This window comes from Dermacentor andersoni, chromosome 1 (genome assembly GCF_023375885.2).
Source record: "Dermacentor andersoni chromosome 1, qqDerAnde1_hic_scaffold, whole genome shotgun sequence".
Taxonomy (NCBI): Eukaryota; Metazoa; Arthropoda; class Arachnida; order Ixodida; family Ixodidae; genus Dermacentor; species Dermacentor andersoni.
The window spans coordinates 245071583-245090947 of NC_092814.1; the positions used below are offsets into that span (position 1 = coordinate 245071583).

Genomic DNA, 19365 nt, shown 5'->3' on the forward strand with positions numbered 1-19365 from the left:
GGACGTCCTCGCTCTTTGCCGCAAAGTAGATAACAATATGGCAGAGGCAGACAAGGTCAGCCACGTCTTAAAAGGCATCGCGGACGACGCGTTTAACCTGCTTGTTTATAAGAACGTAACAACGGTCAATGATATCATTAACGAATGTCGTCGCTTTGAAGACGCGAAGAGTCGCCGCATAGTTCACCAGTTTACGCGGCTACCCAATACCGCAGCTTCATCGACGTGCGAAGACATTTGTCCACCGCGTGAGCCCACCTCCTCCGAGAACGTCGTACGTATCGTTCGGCGAGAAATCGAAGCAGCGTCTCCTGCCACGCCTGTGACGCAGTGCTTTGACGATTCCAAGCCGCTTGTGTCGCTCATTCAGTCGGTCATTCGCCAAGAACTTGGCAATGTAGGTCTTCCGTCCCTCTGCTCCGCCAGCCGTCCTGACTTTGCTTCGTCTGCTGCCTCTGCCCCTGTTCACCGGAGCCAATACGGTCCATATCCGGGCTATCGCAACCCTGCCGAATGGCGCACCCATGATGATAGACCCATCTGCTTTTACTGTGGACGTGTGGGCCACATCTCTCGCCACTGTCGAAGCTCCTGGCCAGCCCACTCTCGACCAAGCTTTCCCGCCTACCGCCGCTCCGCATTGAATCCCCGCCCGCCATCCCTCTCCACCGAGGTTGAAGACGCACCCGACAACGCTCGAGCCACCGCGACCAGTCGATCACCATCACCCCATAGTCGCCGCTCCCGTTCGCCCCAGTTGCGTCGCTCTCCATCCCCAGCTTACCGTCGCCGCTCTCCGACGGGAAACTAACTGGGGCAGCTCCTGGAGGTGACGCTGCTCTAGAAAACCGGCCTGAAATTCCTCTGCTGACCCTGCCTACTAATCGGAACCTTCTGGACGTGGACGTGGATGGTTTGCGCGTTACAGCACTCATCGACACTGGAGCCCAAATTTCCATTGAGTGCGGAGCTTCGAACGCGCTTGAAGAAAGTACTGACTCCTGCTCCGACTCGACTGCTCCAGGTCGCCGACGGTGGAACTCCGGTTGTGCTTGGAATGTGTACTGCTCGTGTCAGTGTCGCCGGTCGCCACACGTCCGTTTTGTTTAGTGTGCTCGAACGTTGCCCTCACAATGTGATCCTCGGACTCGACTTTCTGGCCGCCCATTCTGCTCTGATTGACTGTTCCGCCGGCGTTGTACAACTTGACCTACCCCTACCTGTTACCGTTGATCTTCCTGCTCAAGCTCCAACTCAGCTTTGTTCCGCGGATTTTATACGCCTGCCATCTCTTGCAGCAACCTGCATCCCTGTCTTAGCCAGCCCACCTGTACCTGACGGAGACTACGTCCTTACTCCCGCGACTTCAGTCCTGCTTTCTCACAATGTTTCCTTCCCACACACCATCGTTTCTGTTGCGGACAATCAGACATGTCTTCCCATCCTAAATTTCGGACAGTGCCCACAAGTAGTTCCTCGAGGCATGTCTCTTGCCACATTGTCACCGACGCACGAGTGCCACATTTCCGCTTTATCTGTTACGCCGTCTTCGACCAATGCTCAATCTCCGCCGTCTACATCAGCCCCGACCGACGACTTTACAAAGATGATCGCACCGGACCTCTCGACCCAACAAGCCGCAGAGCTCCGTTGCCTCCTCGAGTCCTACTCCGACATTTTCGACCTGAACGATCGCCCTTTGTGTCAAACTACGGTCGTGAAGCATCGTATAAATACCGGCGATGCAGCACCTGTTCGCCGACGCCCATACCGGGTGTCGCCTTCTGAGCGACACGTTGTCCAGAGCGAGGTTGACAAGATGCTTGCCAAAGGGATTATTGAAGACTCTTCCAGCCCGTGGGCGTCCCCTGTTGTTCTCGTCAAAAAGAAGGATAACAGCTGGCGATTCTGCGTTGACTATCGTCATCTAAACACGATCACCAAGAAAGATGTATATCCACTTCCCCGCATTGACGATGCTCTGGATTGTCTCCACGGTGCCACTTATTTTTCATCTATAGACCTTCGCTCTGTATATTGGCAAATTGCCGTGGATAAAATGGACCGTGAAAAGACCGCATTCGTCACACCAGACGGCCTATATCAGTTCCGGGTAATGCCTTTTGGCTTGTGCAATGCCCCGGCGACCTTTGAACGGATGATGGACATGCTCTTGCGTGGTTTGAAATGGTCCATCTATTTGTGCTACTTGGATGACGTCATCGTATTCTCTTCAACTTTTGCGACTCATCTTGAAAGACTTTCATCTGTTCTTTCTGTTTTTCGCACCGCTGGCTTGCAGCTCAACTCGTCCAAGTGCCACTTCGGTCACCGCCAAATAACCATGCTCGGACACCTCGTCGATTCGTCAGGCATTCGCCCCGACCCCGCTAAAGTTCATGCTGTGCAGAATTACCCCGTACCAACTTGTGCCAAAGATGTTCGCAGCTTTATTGGCCTTTGCTCGTACTTTCGCAGGTTTGTGGAAAATTTCGCCCATGTTGCCCGTCCCCTGACTGACCTCCTGAAGAAAGACGTTCCTTTCTGTTGGGGCTCTGAACAAGCGTCTGCTTTCTCGCAGCTCATCACGCTGCTCACCACACCTCCTATTCTCGCCCATTTTGACGTCTCCGCTCCGACAGAAATCCGCACTGACGCTAGTGGCTACGGCATCGGCGCAGTTTTAGCTCAACGCCAATGTGGGCACGACCGCGTCATCGCCTACGCCAGCCGCCTCCTCTCTCCCGCAGAACGCAATTACTCGATTACTGAGCGTGAGTGTCTCGCCCTCATTTGGGCGGTGGGCAAGTTCAGACCCTATATATATGGTCGGCCATTTACAGCTACAACCGACGACCACGCCCTTTGTTGGCTTTCCTCCCTTAAGGATCCCACCGGACGCCTCGGTCGCTGGGCCCTACGGCTGTAGGAATACACATACACTGCGGTCTACAAGTCGGGTCGTCTACATCAGGACGCCGACTGCCTGTCTCGTCATCCCGTCGATGTACCGGACGGCTTAGTGGATGTCGCACCGGTCTGCGTTCTTTCGCTCTCTGCCTTGCAAGACATTGGCGCTGAACAACGACGCGATGAGTCGTTACGCCCCATTATCGAACGCCTGCTCTCTGATCCGTCTGACCGATCCCTTCACATGTTCGTGCTATAAAATGGCATCCTGTAGCGCCGCAACATGCACCCCGACGGGCCCGAGCTCCTAACCGTCATTCCGTCTCATCTGCGACAGACTGTACTGCAGCAACTGCACGACGTTCCCACCGCTGGACACCTTGGCGTTACGCGGACCTATGACCGAATTCGGCTACGGTTTTTCTGGCCCCGTCTCAACCGCTCCGTTCGGCGCTATGTTGCCGCGTGTGAGTCGTGTCAACGCCGGAAAAGACCAGCTGTGCCTCCTGCCGGACTGCTGCAGCATTTGGATATACCGGCCGACCCTTTTTTTCGCGTTGGCGTTGATCTTCTCGGACCATTCCCTATATCGAATGACGGAAATAGGTGGATTGCCGTCGCTACGGACTATACAACTCGCTATGCCATTACTAGAGCCCTACCGACCAGCTGCGCTACAGACGTCGCTGATTTGTTGCTTCACGACGTTATCTTGCACCACGGTGCACCTCGTCAACTTCTCACCGATCGCGGCAGATACTTTCTTTCCAAAGTCATAGACGACCTACTTCGATCATGTGCTACTAAACACAAACTTACTACCGCTTACCATCCTCAAATTAACGGTCTTACCGAACGCCTGAACCGCACATTAACTGACATGCTAGCAATGTATGTTTCCTCCGATCATCGCGACTGGGACATTGCTCTACCATTTGTCCCGTTCGCCTACAATTCCTCGCGCCACGACACAGCTGGCTATTCCCCCTTCTATCTCCTCTTCGGCCGTGAGCCAACTTTGCCTTTCGAGACACTCCTCTCGACCACGCTCGACTCGCCGACAGAGTACACTCGGGATGTCATAACCACAGCGACCCAAGCACGCCAGATTGCCCGCATTCGTCTTTCTACTTTACAGACACGCCAGAAGTGCCGTTACGACCAGCGCCATCACGACGTGCATTACGAACCAGGTGCTCTTGTGCTAGTGTGGTATCCAACTCGGCGTGTTGGTCTTTCGGAGAAATTCCTCTCGCGATACTATGGCCCTTACCGCATCTTTCGCCAGGTGACCCCTGTCACATATGAAGTGTCTCCGCTTGATGCCACGGTGCCTTCACCTCTCTCTGACATCATCCACGTCAGCCGTCTCAAACCTTACCTTTCTCGGACAGATGAGCCGCACCAATAAGGTGCTTTTTCCGGCGGGGGTGATGTCACAGTTCGTAATGTGTGAAGAAGAGGACTATGATGGTGGCCTGAGAGACGACGAGGAAGAGGGTAGTTTTTTTTATCGCTGCTCTACGCTTGTTGGCTCAGCCATTAAAAAGCCATCTGTAATAGACGCACGCTTCTTCCTTTCCGTAACATCATATATATATATATATATATATATATATATATATGTGTGTGTGTGTGTGTGTGTGTGTGTGTTCCACAATCGAAATAGAGCGGCTTGCATGGAACTCAAGTATTAATGCAGTTACATGACTGTGTTATCTCTAGGCACCGAGACTAACAAATTATGCATACAGCCATAATTGTGATAGCATCATTACTAACCCACGGAAGCTACTACTGCACTCAAGCAGGCCATGCCTTTTTTACTATGGCATCATAGAAACATGATGTCTAACAATTCGCAAGTCGCGTTGTTGTAATTCGCGCATTGGGTACTATTTCATAGGTAAATTTTACAAAGAGAACAGCAACTCTGGTTCTTTTTCTGCATTCATATACGAACGGTATGCTCCATTTTGCTTTAACAAAGAACTTGCCACTGAATGACTATTCTTCCATTGGCTATTGCACCGAAAAGTATCCGCTACGCGGAGAGATGGTGAATGACTTGGTATACATACATCCACTGAAAGTAAAGCTACGACCTTAGAAAGTCATCAACCTACGATAGGCATAGATAATACGATTCTAGAAGAGCATGAATATACTGGAATGGGAACACAGAAAACTAACTGTAAAAAAGAACATGTTTACATACCTACTGAGTTGTGCATTATTCTTCTGTTTATATTGATCTAAAAAAATTCACACCTGAATCTGTGTGAATTCTCCCCCCCCCCCCCCCTAGCCCTAGCACATTTGGAATTTTTCCTTTCACTTATTGTATGTTAACTTATTACACACACACATCTCTTTTAAACGCAGTTTCAACGCTTTCTTTTTTGTCTTTCATAAGACGTTAGCGGACATACTAGCGGTCATTAGATGCCACCTAAGATCACCCAACAACGCAAGAGATTACTCAAGAGGCAATTACTTTTTTTCAGTATGTTATAGAGTCACTGTTAATATTTTCTTGCCGCCTGTCACGCATACTTGATTTGATTAACAAAATATGTGCTTTTCTCTCTTCACCTTCTGGGGCAATGTTTTTGACACCGGCCCTACAACCGAGCTCGGGTAGCCGGCTGTGTGTAGCCTCGCCAATTACTTATCAAAGCTAGCTTGCATCGCGTGATGGCACGACTACATGAGAACAGACTCAAGGCGAAGAGTGGCTATCGATCTTTTAACTAACTTTAAGGCTGCACACAGCCGGCTACCCGAGCTCGGTCGTAGGGGCGGTGTCAAAAACATTGCTGCAGAAGGTGAAGGGAAAAAAGCCTATGCCTAGCCCTGACCAAGAAGGATGCAAACCCGCAATGGTGCCATGCGTCGACAAACGTTCCCACAACTTGAAGAAACTCGCAAACAGATTTTGTGCGCCAATTGTTTTCTCGGCGACACGCAAGTTAGCTGGACTGTGTCCGCGCATAAGCCGCGCTGACAAAAAGTCAGGATGCCATAAAAACCACACTAGACCGTACGTGAAGCGTGCGACGGGCGTTACACAGGAGACATCACTGAAATGTGGGAAGTCCTAAGTGGGTCATACGGGGAGATGTGTCAATGACCTGGCTCCATGAATTGTTTATAATTAACAAAGGCAATGCACATTTAACTGTGCATTGCATGGTTTTCTTGGCAGGCAGATGTCAGCCACTACTGCGTGAGATTAAGATGAATGGCAAGAGTGGTGAAACGTTAGCATGATAACTTTTGGAGGGAAATCACAAAAGAGAGAGGCACGAAGTGCATTAGTGATACGTCTGTTTTTCTGTTTGACATCGAGATGCAGCTTTTGAAAACGTCACTGTAATCGCTTTAGACGACACTGATGTACGCATGCGCCTTTGTTGATTCTCCCTGCTCTGCTGTAAGAATAAAATCAGTTGAAGTTCAGCGCTCGACCTATCGTTTCTGACTTATTTTCCCAAGTCTTTATTTTCCTCTTAGCGCAACAACGTATTCATTAGATCTCAACCAACTTGGCCAGCAACAAGTTTTACTCACTTGTAGTCACATTGCAATTTGCATTACGAGGGGCTTGTGTTGCGTCTTTATAAGATACAGTCGCAAGTAAGCGGGCTGAAATGAACTCATGCAGCAAGCTTCCTTGAAGGATCAGAAGCGGTGTTTCTATACCTCTGCGGGCAGGTCACTACGCACAAGACCGGCGTCCTCCACGATGACCGCGAAGCTGTACTTGTCTCCTGGAAACCAGGCACCAGTGCTCCGAACAGCGATCTCTGCAAATTGCATTCGTTGCACTGAAGCTAACACAGAAATTTCACACATCCGAGCTGCCACTGGTAAAAAAGCATAACTTCAAGCCTATTGCACGCTTAAACCAACATTTGCTGTGGATAGACTGATTAGCACAAGCAATAAATACTGATAGGCGAAACTAAAGTTAATATGGCTTAATGCTTTTTTTTAGAATGCAGGCAAAATGCGAACTGCAGAAGCCGTAGTAACTGACAACCTCGGGACCTAAGCCCATCTGCGATAAAGCATCTTGTAATGATGCAATAAAGGCGCTTTTTTTTAAATAGACAATTCTGAAAGAAAAAAGAAGCACCAGACATTTAGTAAGACAGCATCAGACTTTCACAGCTGGACACAGCCATCTCTTCAAGAATTTGCTTATGGTGAGCCTTCGTCCGATACAGTATTTCTAGCTTAGACCTACTAAATACATGAACATACCCCACGACTCCTAGAGTACCCGTGGTGCACAAAAACTCAGCACAAATATTGCCAAGCGCCGTAGCTGCGGGATTGCGCAGCGGTTAGCGCGTCTGACTTCCGACCACCTATTGCCACACGGCCATGAGTTCTATCTCCAGTGGCGATGATGAATAAATTGTTTTCAGCCACATAGCGAGGGCGAAGCTGAGGGCGAGCAGTTAGCTTAACTTCCGGCGTAACAAAAATACGGGAGCAGCAAACTAAGTTTTGAACTACAGTCGCAGTAAAAATTAATGATACCGTTACATACATACACAGTACTAGACGTGCGAGAATTGCTACTGATTGGGAGAATACACCGGGTGTCCCGGTTAACTTGGACCAAGATTAAAAAAAAAAAAAGAACCTCAGGAGCTCTAGAAAAATCGTACCGACTGCGTAGTAGCGGCAGTCGTGTGTACTTACAGCCAGTACTTTTTTGCATCCCGAAGTATTAATTAATAGCTTTTACTTAGTGAAGTTTTAGCTTGTTCCTTGAATCGCAAACATGTCAAATACAAATTTGTAGGGCACCATAAATAACCTCTGAATCAGGCATTTATCTCGTGCTGAAATGTGCCTGGTTGTTTTTCTTACATGAAAAAAAAAAAAGCCAGCGAAATATGCAATAGATACACGCGCCGCTACTCAAGAGCCTCCAAGCAACACTTAAAAGATATACGGCTGCATTCGCTTATCGCCAAATTGTATACAAGATTTCATCGTATAGGATGGCTCGAGAGGTTTCGCGACTTAACTAGCTAGGTGCGATAAGCGTCAGCATCTGCGGACGCAAAAATGTTGTGCTCGGTCATGAGGCACTCGAGATAGCTTTAACCTTCCCGTATCATGAAATAAAGCTACAAAAGAAACTCAACCAATGTTTAAAAAAGAAACAGTGCGAAAAGAGCACCAAAAAAGAAAAAAGGCAGCTCTCCGAAGAACCGAAAAAAGCTATTCAGGAGTTTATTTAAATAAAAAATAAACCAAAAGCACGTAAGGCGTCTCAGCCGCTCACAAAGAAACCTGCAACCCTTTCTGTCTCTTGAACTCCGGAAAAGAGGCAAAACAAAGCAGCTTTTTTCCTATTTCTTTGTTGCAAGCTTCTTTAAGGATAGGGGGACATGATGAAGCTGCGTTAAACAGTCACGTTTTACACCAGTTCTGAGCGGTTATTTTCCACTGCCGCTGCCTAGCACGTTTAAACAGGTCACCGTCTTAAGCAATTTAATACAGTGCTTGCTTCTTTCCAACACTTGTGCTGTTGCAGCTTTAGCCAACGACGTTGGCCAACGACGTTGGAATCTCGCTGCAGACTCTGCTTATTTTTGCCTTTAGGGCGTCCGGTGTGGTAGTTTCGCTGCTATACATGCGATCTTTCACGTAGCCCCACTAGAAGAATTCCAGCGATGTCAACATCCGTAGACCTTGCAGGCCAGGGTATACATGTCCGTACCGGCCAATCCACTGTCCAGGAAAAAGCCTGTCGAGCCACGCTCGAGACTGATTATGCGCAGGAGCACCATCATGTTGAACCGAAATGTACCGAAGGTGCGCAAGTGGAACGTTGCAACAGACGTCGTTCACGGGGCACTCGAGGATGTCGGTGACGTGGCGTTGCGTCGTTAGTGCGTTCTCAAAAAAGATGGGTCCCATGATATGTTGCCATCAAAAATACTTCACCACACCTTAAACGACCACTGGTATGGTGTCGCGATTGTGCCAGTCAGCGGGGATACCTATCACTCCAGTAGTGCAAGTTGTGAAGATTAACTTGTGCGTTTCTGGAGAAATTAGCCTCATCAGTCCAAAGCACGCGAGTGAGAAAGTCCGGTCCTCCTTCGCATTTCGTGAAAATCCAATTGGCAAAGTCCAATCTGTTTTCAACATCTCTGTCTTCAAGTTTTTGATGAAGATGCACATGGTACGGGTGCATGTCAACTTTTTTTTTTTTAAATCCTCCACGCTGATCATCTTGAGGTTCTGGCCTCCGCACTGGCGTCGCGCGCACTACCGTGAGGGTTAGCAGCAAAGGATGCCAAAAAATCCGTTTACACTTCCTGAAGTACCGTCGCAGTCCTGTGTCGCTTTCTTGTAAAGCTACCGATCTCGCAAAGTACTTCGTACGTTCTAAGTATTCTTGACGGACTAGGGCGTCCTCCACAATGCCACATTCCGAATAGCTTGGCTGCCTTCCTCTTGTCGCCGTGCACCGCCCCCAGCCAGGATCATTTTAGCATTCTGATAATTCGTGAAGGGGATGACTGTCTTATTGAAGATCAGGTATCTGGCGTGGTACCATTGAGATCTGACACGTCAAGCAAAAATTATTTACGTAGTCGACAACAGCATATGCTGGCCGTCGTACAGATGCGCCAAAACGCATTAGATAGACATAGCCTGCGCAAGGTTTGTTTCTATTGCTAAATGGAACAAAAGGAACATACGTTCCGGGTGCGCCTATCTACTTAACAAGATGAGTGCACTAAATTACAGTCCCGAGTGGGCAAAATTACAGTACCAAGTGCGCCGTCACGGTTTCCCGGCTTCGAAATCCCCCCTACGGCTCGGCTACGCTTATCAATGTGTCAGCGGCGTATTCTCATGATGCTGCGACCATCACATAGCGTGAAGCCCTGCATCGAGCTGCCGCCGCTAGGTAAACCCGTGTATCCGTCGCTATTCGCTTGGGAGCGCTTGAGTAGCGGCGCGCGAGCGCGTATGTGTTTCGTATTTTGGATATTTCGCGCGGTGTTGTTCTTTCTCAGAAAAATCAACAAGGCAAAGATGAGCACGAAGCAAATGCTTGATTAGGAGGTTATTTGAGGTGCCCTACAACTTTGTAATTGATATGTTTGCGATTCAAGCAGTAATTACGAAGTTCACTAATTAAAATCAATTAATTAATACACCGTGATGAAAAAGATACTGGCTATAAGTACACACGACTTACGGCCACTATGCAGTCGGCACGATGGCTCTTGAGCTTTTGGTTTGTTTTTTAAATCTTGGTCCAAGTTAACTGGGACCCGGTATAATGGCCCTAAAACAGCTTTGTTGTGCGGAATTCAAAAGAGCGATTGCAATGCGCCTTATTATGTAAGTATATATGGCCAGGGTCGAGCTACTCTTAGATGCCTATCAAACACGTGAAGACACCGTTATAAACGTTTTTATGATTGGGATCCAACTGGTTATAATTGTTCCAATTTGAGGATTCACTAGGATGACCGATCGAAGTAAGTTAGATACCGTTTCAGGCTGTACATTTGGTGCAACTGAGACTGAGTCACGTTATGGCTCCATCTCGATATTTATTTACAGTTGATGCATCCTATTTGGGCGAACAATAGGCCGCACACTTTTTCTGTGTAAGGATGACTCTATTTTCTGTGTTTGTATGGGACGCCTTGATTTTTCATAATGGCAAGAACAGTTCGTTCAGAGTAAGAAAGCGTTGTTCATTGCAAGTCCGCCCCCAGGCTAGTATGCTACACTGTGGCACATAGAGGGTAAGCGGGCCCAAAACTCGGTTAGCTTTCTGAACTTGAAATCCGCGTGTGGCACATCACGAGTACTCAAAATGAACAGCCATAATTAGCCGAATAAAGCAACAAGTTATACAGAGGGCATAATCAAGACGTACATTGCAACAGAAGACTGGGAAGTACATGACATTTCTCATTGGAACAAAGGACGAGGGCACGCTGTTTACTCTTTGCGTTTAAATACCTTCTCTCTGTCTCTCTCTCTCTTTTTAGCACTCAGCAAACAAAATGGCAGGAAGTGGCTTGTGTATACCAGGAGTGATTCGAAATAGAGATTTAAGGATGAGTTAGCTTACCTACTTTTGAATCCTGGCTAGCAGAATAAATAGGGTCCAAAGAAAAAAATATTTTAGTGTTTCTTTTTTAATTATCCCTCTGAATCTTGGTTGAAAGAGTGGGTACGTTCTTTATATTCTGAACGAATACAATGAAGACGATGATATAACGCGTCATGACAACGCTCGCAATGCTGCAGATTGTTAACTCCAAACTGACACCTTGCGATTCGGTTTCATAAATAAGTGCCACCTGCTCAGAATAGTTATCGCAACAGAACCTTTATGCGTGCCATGTAGAGGACATGCAAGGCTTGTTAATTGCACAAATTCTGCTCTTATACGCAAGAAATGCAAAGCACAAATGCAAGTAACGCTGTCTCACTTACTTGCGTTAAGGAATGTCATCTTCTTGTCTCTAATGAAAGTCTGAAACGGTGTATCAGCAAGCTCGAACAGGTTTCGAACATCTTGTTCCAACCGGACTGTTAAATTGTTGGCGTCCTTTGAATCTCGGTCAAGCACAGATATAGTGCAGCCGAGTATGTCGCCCTGCATGGATGCGACGACACATCAGGGCCTGTAGCCACAAAACGCTCTGCCGCTAGAATTGTTCGTAAGAGAAAATATCAGCAAATACTGACGCGGGACATATCATTAGCGAAGACGACCTGCCAATGACAAAGAGCATTTACGAATGAACAGTTTTGCGAATTCGGCACCCCAATCTGTTCATGAGAAATAGATTATACAGGTTAAGTTTTAAACTTACATTTACACTGATTTAAGTTTGCCGGCATGCAACACATACTCTCGGCACTAAAGTAGCTCCTGATAATATCGAATAACTGTAACGAAACATTGCAGACAACCATTTGAGAAGTGGCCAAGTGAATGGTGCCATTTTTGTCATTAAAATAGAGGAGAGAAAGAAGGAAAATGAAATAGAGGAAATGGAAAGGCGGAGATAAGAGCAGCTAGCGCTTCGTCCGAGGTACTCACTACACCGTTTAACCATGAGAGACAGAAGAAATAGATGTACAGAGATAAGCTAGTTTAGCTGGAAGTAAAGGTAGACAGGTCGCGGGGAACTTGTATGTGCGAACAAGGTGGGGATCCCGATGTCATGAAGATGCGGCGCCAGCGACGTCAGCTTTAGTGTAGAAGAAAAAGGATGGAGAACGCTCAAGCTTAGCCTTTAAGAGTGTAACGCGATATCATTCAAAGATCCCTGAGTGCTTCTCACGCTTCCCGGCAACTAGAGCGTATGTAACCGCAATGTTTATCGGGAAACACTGGCCGCGAACGCTATGCACGAAGGCAGGCTTTTTGGTAGAAGCGCGGCCTCTGGCGTGGACCGCGATGCGGCTGAGGCGAGCGCCATCTGGAGGTACTGCAAGTAACCGGAAGTGCCGCTCCGCTCCGTGAAATGACGGACGCCGTGGCCGGCCTATGAATGGTAGAAGCGCTGGAAAAGGGGTTCCTTTGAGTTTTAGCGTAACATAATTATGTTTTCTCACATAGTCATATTACAATCCAACGCTATCATGTTTGTAGGTTGCATGTAAGTCATACTTTACGATTTTCGTACGTATTTTAGCTTGAGAAATCCAGTAGTTTGAGTTCAGTAGCTTCCTTGCGCCACATCGAGGGCCTGAGTATGGGTGCTTTGAAAATCATTTTGCCGAAATGACGTCCGACGCTGGACGCAAATGCCGGATTTTCTGTGACACAGGGCCCTTAACGCTTTCGCGTTAAAACAAATATCCCGCTAAGTTGTACACGGTGAATTTTCTCAAACAAGACACTTAGAACCTGCTGGCTAGCATTTCAATCTATTACTTTTGCCAGCACTATGCGTTGCCACGCTTCTTCGCATAACAACATGCAGCTTGTTTTACAGACAGACGAGAATAGGACATGCACACAATAGTCTCGAAATATGTTAATAAAGCTGCAGATGTAGTTGTGCTTCTGTATAATCTATATCGCTGCTGTCGTCCAGGAACGCACTTATCAGTCATCAGTATTACATTCCACAAATATAAGTCTGCTTTTATTAAAAATTAAACGGTTTGCACTTGCATAAGCTAGTATGTGCAGGATAAAGAAACCCGAGCATTGCGTCCCTTGCCAAGAACTTCGCTGAGCCCAGATGCCCTCACGCAAGACGGAATGCAAGGCACCAGAAATTACTGAAAATGTTGGAGGAAGTTAGCAACGTTTTCCCGGCGATATTGCTTGAAATCAATAGCTTGCAAGATTTAGGTCAGAAAAAAAAACATCAAAGATAAAAGCATTTTCAACAAAATGTGTTCTAGCTAGAAAGGAAGTTACTGCACACACATCCGTGTCACGTGTGGTAGGGACTAATTGTTATTAAAGCAGAAATGAATAGACGGAAACTTTTATAACGACAAAAAGGAAACCATTTTACTCAAGATTCGCACCATATACTGGATTTGCCGATTTTGTTTGATTGACGTTATTTATTAATTGACCTTTAGATGGGGTCTGTAAGTAGCGCCGACAACCCTTCTTAACGTAAAATGAATATATAAGTACTTAAAGGACACATGATGATGCAGATTTCAAGAAGATGTTGAAGAGAATAAAGGCCACGTATATACAGGGTCTTCAAAGTTGAAGCAACAGTAATTTTAACGCTTGCCACGAAAAATCTGTTTGAACGGGAGGTTTACGCGCTTTTGCGGACTAAATTTTTGACACGAATTAAGGTCAGCAAACACATAAATAACAAGAACTTCTTAAATAATTTTCTAGCTGTCACGATTGTGGCATACGTTTACATTTGAAACTTTAAGACAATCATGCTTTGCATGTAGCACTTCAATTGATCAATCGGGGAACTCTCCCAGAAATTACCGATCTTCTGCGATTCCAATTGGAAGCCCCTTGCACGGTTTGCTTTCTACATTACGCCGTGGACCCCACGAACAACTTGCTGCGGACACAATAGAAATTGTCCATCAGGTAGTTGAGAAAGGACATGACATCGTCTTTCAATGGTTGCCAAGTCACTGCGGTATTATTGGAAACGAGCAATCAGACGCAGCCGCTCGATATTCGCATAAAAGTGATGATCGCGTCACTATCCCGATTTCAAGAACAGACGCAGCGGCAAAGCTTCTTGCGCTTGCTTGCGAGCTTACGTTGGCCCAGTGGAATTCGGCAGACATAACAAACCTGCACGTACCTTTCTTCCCTGGATCCCCATCTAAAGCTCCGTCTTCCGCACGGCTTACTATGACGGGCGGTAACTCTCATTTGTCGTCTATGGCTAGGAGTGGCTTTTACTAATGCCTACATTTTCCTCGTAGGAATGGTCACAAGTCCAGAACATGAAGTTTGGGGGTGCAGAGAGACGATATCGCACCTTCCGTGCAATTGTCGTTTCAGTGCACAAAAGAAGTTTTCAGCACTACGCTCGAGAGGATTGACAACCACCCCTTTATGGAAGCGAATTTTTTGACTCTGGTTCCAGCCGGCGTCGGCCCGAACTACTTTAAGAGCGATAGTGTGCTTTTTAAAAGCGATGGGACTGATCGAAAACAATAGTATGCGAACTGGTGCGTTCTTTTTTTATTGCGAAAGCAATTATATGGACACTCCAGGCGCATTTCTGCCGTCGCCGTCGCCGTGATGTTCCGTCTAAAGTCCAAGGGTGATAACATCGTCGTCGCGCGAAGTGTTCCGCCGAGCGCAAGGCACCGGGGGGAAGGGAGGGAGATGGGGTGCTCTACTCCGGTGGCTGTTGGGTATGGCGCGCGGGCCCTATTTTGAAAGCGCTCTGCGATGATTACAGAGTCTAGGTGCGCCGACGGCTTCGCGTGCCTTGTGTTTTCGCCGCTTAGTTCGCGTTGAAACGAGAGGCAGCACGAAGGCAAATTCGCTCGCTGCTGCCGCCGCGCGTCCTCATTCCAGCGTTTTGACAGCGAGTTACCGCGGTCATGGAGTGAGATGTGTTCATGTTTGCTTGTGCACGCGTGACACCATGCTTGTTAATCTAGTTAGTAAGCGAATGCTTACAAGTTTATACTGTCGATAAATCTACTATCCTTACTTCGTATAGCTGTCTACTAATTTGCTATCGTAATCGATGTTTCACCTTTTGGGCGAAACAGCATCTATCTGCTCTTCTGTTGTAATTCTTGCTGCTCTTACCCCCATCCCCCTGCGCGGAGTAGTCAACCGGACACTTAATCTGGTTTGCATCTCTGTCTTTTACCTCTTGTTTTCCTCCTCTTCTATATAAGGCAATCATATTTGAAGAGAATGTCACTTTGCTTAATTCTCCAGCGACGCTTCTGTTTTGAAATGTTCATAAACAAATTTGAGACTAATTCAGCTAATTTTGCATTCAGGGCCATGGATCTCGAAACAACGTCAAGCTCTCATTGTGACATGGCTTATTGCGTGTGGCGAAGCTGATATCGGCGAAGGTGATAGCAGCTGCGCTCTTGCTATCGGCTGCAAAAACAAGCAACGACGGACTTTCTAAATGTGAAGCATTTCTTCGAAGCCAAGGTCCAACGCGAGACCGTGAAAGATTACAGTTTGCCGCAGATGCACGTGCACCTCCATGCGCCCGCTCGCTGGCCGCCTCCTTGCTCCACGCGCATGAGCGGGGCTTTACATGCGCGTGCTCTGCCACGCACCCGCTCGCACGCCGCTACTAGCTCGGCGTCTCCTTGCTCTGCTCGCCAGTACGGGTGTGCGCTCCACAAATAGACGAGACTTTTTTGCTAGCTGCGCGCAGGCCTCTACTTGCTGATACAACAATGGACCCTCAAAAGTATCAAGTGAAGGATGAGCGTAAGATCATATGTCCTTCTCTATGGTAAGAGTGCAGAGGCCCTGCAGAGAATATAGAGGTATGGGATTCGTACCAAAGCGGCGAAGCGACGGGCCGACGAGGTATGCGCGGCCGTGGAGCGCGAGCAAGAAGAGAAGTGGCGCGCGGCCGAAGAACAGCGGCACGCCAAGCGAACGACGCTGAACGGGCCGCAGCCACGTGGGGGACATCGACGCGTGCTTTCAAAGTACTCTGTGGAAGGTGAATTTGGCACGGCGTGTAGCATCTGCGAGCGCCTCTTGTTCCGATCGTTCGACGTCGTCAGGGTGCCGCGGCCTGCATGCGCATGTGGCAGTCTTCGAGCGAGCATTTTCCCGGAAGGACGTGAGTTCGTTCGGGCTTTGCGCCCCGTGCAGAGGAAGAATGCTTCGCATTGACTGAGATAATTATCTAGGATAGTTTCTGTCGTAATTTTGTCTTGAGCTCACGTTAACGTTCCCTTACCGCTTGACGTTGTGTCGAGATCCACGCCTCTGAAAGCGAAATTAGCTGACTGAGTGTCAAATTGGACGGTGGATATCTCGGAACCGAAGTACTTCAGGGGCCGAATTCACAAAGCTTTTCGTTCGTCTTTGCGATAGGCCTGCCGGCTTCGCTATGATAGATCTAGCATCAGGATTGGCTGAAATATTCCCCTTACAAGCAATTTATAGCGTAAAACGTTTTTCTGAGTACTGGGTTGGAGAATCAAACAAAGTGAAGTTGTGTTAAACACGAATGTTTTGATGTTTCAAATCTAAACATATACCATAACCATGATAGCAGAAAAGATAATTAAGAATATTTTAATAACTATGCCGTTGATGACTCGTGTCATTCGCGGAAATGTTGTCCGCTGTGTACACAAACCACCTGTGCAAGCAGATTTTTCGTAGCTAGCATCGCGTTTTTTTTTTTAATTATTGCTAGTTCAACCTTGGAGGCCCTGTATACAAGAAACGCACGTAAATACATATGATCTTCAAGTTGCATAAGCAGCCTCTTTTGACTCTTATCGCCGCTTTGCTAAAATACTCTAGCTTGGCTTCCTAGCATAACCGGCGCCCCCCCCCCCCCCCCCCCTAGAAAAAAGCCTGTGACTCCATGACAATTTTGATCTTAAGTCAATTACTGCGAACAGCTGTTATGTCCATCCAACTTCTCGATCCCAAACGTGATTTTCAGAAGCTCCCGCCGGTATTTCTAGGGAACTCTGAGGGTACTCTAGTGCAACTGAAGGACCTCAGGAAACGGCTGGACAATGCTAGGAGGCTCCCCGCAAACTGAAGGAGTGTACAACTTGCGCGCAGCAGAAGATGCAGGCTTTCAATATAGCGCCAACCTTTGGCAAGTAGGGTCGACATGCAAGACGCGTGGTTAGTGTGTCCTGTCGATTACGGTGTTGACCTTTACTCCTGGCGAAATTTTGGTGCAAATTTTTGTCACGAACCAGCAAATCTTGCAGACAGCACGAGTATATATAGCTCAATGAGAATCAGTGGAGCGATGTAAAGGAGCGCCGCAGTGCGTGGGCATCGAGGATGCTGGAACTGCTGGCTCCTCGACCAACGCAGCGACGCACGGGATAAGCCCGACGGAGAACCGTCGGCGTCTCTCACTGCCCAGTGCGAGCATTATCTGTTCGCTTACCCAAAGCGGCCGTGGCATATTGGCTAGAACCCTGAGCTTGACACCGCAAGATATTCGGCAGAGTACTCCAGATATAGTTGATGGGATACTTTCATTGCGCTTTGGCCGTGCTTGAGCCAGTGTGTAAGTAATTACGAACACGATCGATCTATCTTCTACGTCATAACTGCTATTCGCACTAATATTTGTCTCAAGTTGAGTAAAAGAAAACGGATGCTGTGCTCGGCGTGTACAAAGAAAAGTGTAGCACGGCTGAACTGCCAGACAGCTGGCCGCGAGACGCACGTGGATCCGCGAAGAGCCACATATGCGGCTTGTGAAGGGTCCCCCGTTCTAAACGTTGCTCGAAGGCCGTGCGTGTATATACGTGTCCCAGGCTTTCATTACGCGTTCTTTGTTTTTATTATATTCTTAGTTCTTCGAAGCGGTTATAATTTTTCTGTTTCTTGCATGATAAGCGAAACGGAGTAGCCGCCATCAGCAATGACGACGACATCTCCTGTGCACACATATTTAGTACTGAAATAATAATAGGAGACACGTTCACCACGTACCTTGTGGAGACTTCGAACTGACGTTCGGCATACAAGGTTGCTCTTTCTCTGTGCCTTCGGTGGCTGGTCATCCAAGTCCTCGACTTCAAGTGACACCTTGGCTGTCTCGTTTGGTTGCCCGGGAAGTGAGCACTCAAGGCTAGCCATCACCACGGAGCTCGTCGAGGCCGGCGACTCGCTCCACGAGACGGACCGCGTCAAGCGAAGCTGGCCGGAGCTTGCATCGAAGGCCAGCCATTTGTCAGCGTCTAACGCGAGCAGAATAAAATAAAGCGGCGCTTTAGCTGAATATGCTTGTACTACGAGTGCGCATATATTCAAAATTTCGAGTCAAATAGTTATTGCTGCTCAATTGATTTGATTTGACTTGATTTGATTTATTGATTTCCATTTACACACACACACATGTACAGAGGAGTGGTAAATGGAGGTGGATGAGGGAGAAAAGACGCACAGACGCGGCTAGAGGTAACTTCACCCCCTTAGGTACAATATTCGCATTCGATTCGAGAATTCATTATTCGAAGTTTTCGAACCTTTGTTTCTTTTCGAATGTAACAGTTAACAATACTTTTTGTAGACTACAGAAAGAAAGGTGCAAGTGGTGATTGTTCTGAATGACTCTGCAGTAGGAGAGCCGTGGTTTATGGACATATCAGTTGACGAGCAAACGCATATAGAGTACCTAACTTGTGCTCAGTAATTTCCAATCGTTCGATATTGATGCCTCACCTTTTTAAGCAGTTACGAACTTATTTTGTCGATTTATTCAGGACAATTTATTGCTTGGACAATCTGACCCTGTTTGCATTTCTTTAGAACAATGTGCATCGCACTAACACAATATACTCTACGTGCATTTGGTGGCGTGCTAACGTCGCCGTGTTTTATACAGTCATTGTGACGTTGTGCCCTTCAGTTGTTTCTCATTTACGAACTCTTCACTCGACCCGACATCCAGCTATGCACGGCGTCGCAAGTATCGAATGATGCAACCAAGCATTCTTTTATCACAAGACGGACTCCACACGTCCTTTATATTTCGCTTTGTTCATAAATCAGGAAATATTCACTATTCGACTCAATATCCGATGGCCGTTTTTCTCGAATATTCGCGTTCCATTCGCCACGGAAATTTTGCTATTCTTTCACCCTTAGTGTGTGCTGCAGTCTGCGTGATCCAGTGATTATGCAAGTGCCTCGAACTCTACCACTGGAGGAGGAGGAGGAAGAGGAGGAGGAAATAAAGAGAGCAGGCAGGGATTTTAACCAGAAATGCGTCT

General features: G+C 47.4%; 1 protein-coding gene across 1 annotated transcript in view; it reads right to left on the reverse strand.

Moving 5' to 3' along the window:
- LOC126548022 (uncharacterized) overlaps window positions 1-19365 on the reverse strand; it is a 177250-nt gene that overhangs the window by 81534 nt on the left and 76351 nt on the right. Inside the window, exons 4-6 of the mRNA XM_055063307.2 lie at window positions 18083-18330; window positions 11413-11575; window positions 6616-6719 (exon numbers count right to left, since the gene is read on the reverse strand). Of these exons, the coding sequence (XP_054919282.1) occupies window positions 6616-6719; window positions 11413-11575; window positions 18083-18330 (515 nt within the window). The remainder of the gene's footprint in view (window positions 1-6615; window positions 6720-11412; window positions 11576-18082; window positions 18331-19365) is intronic.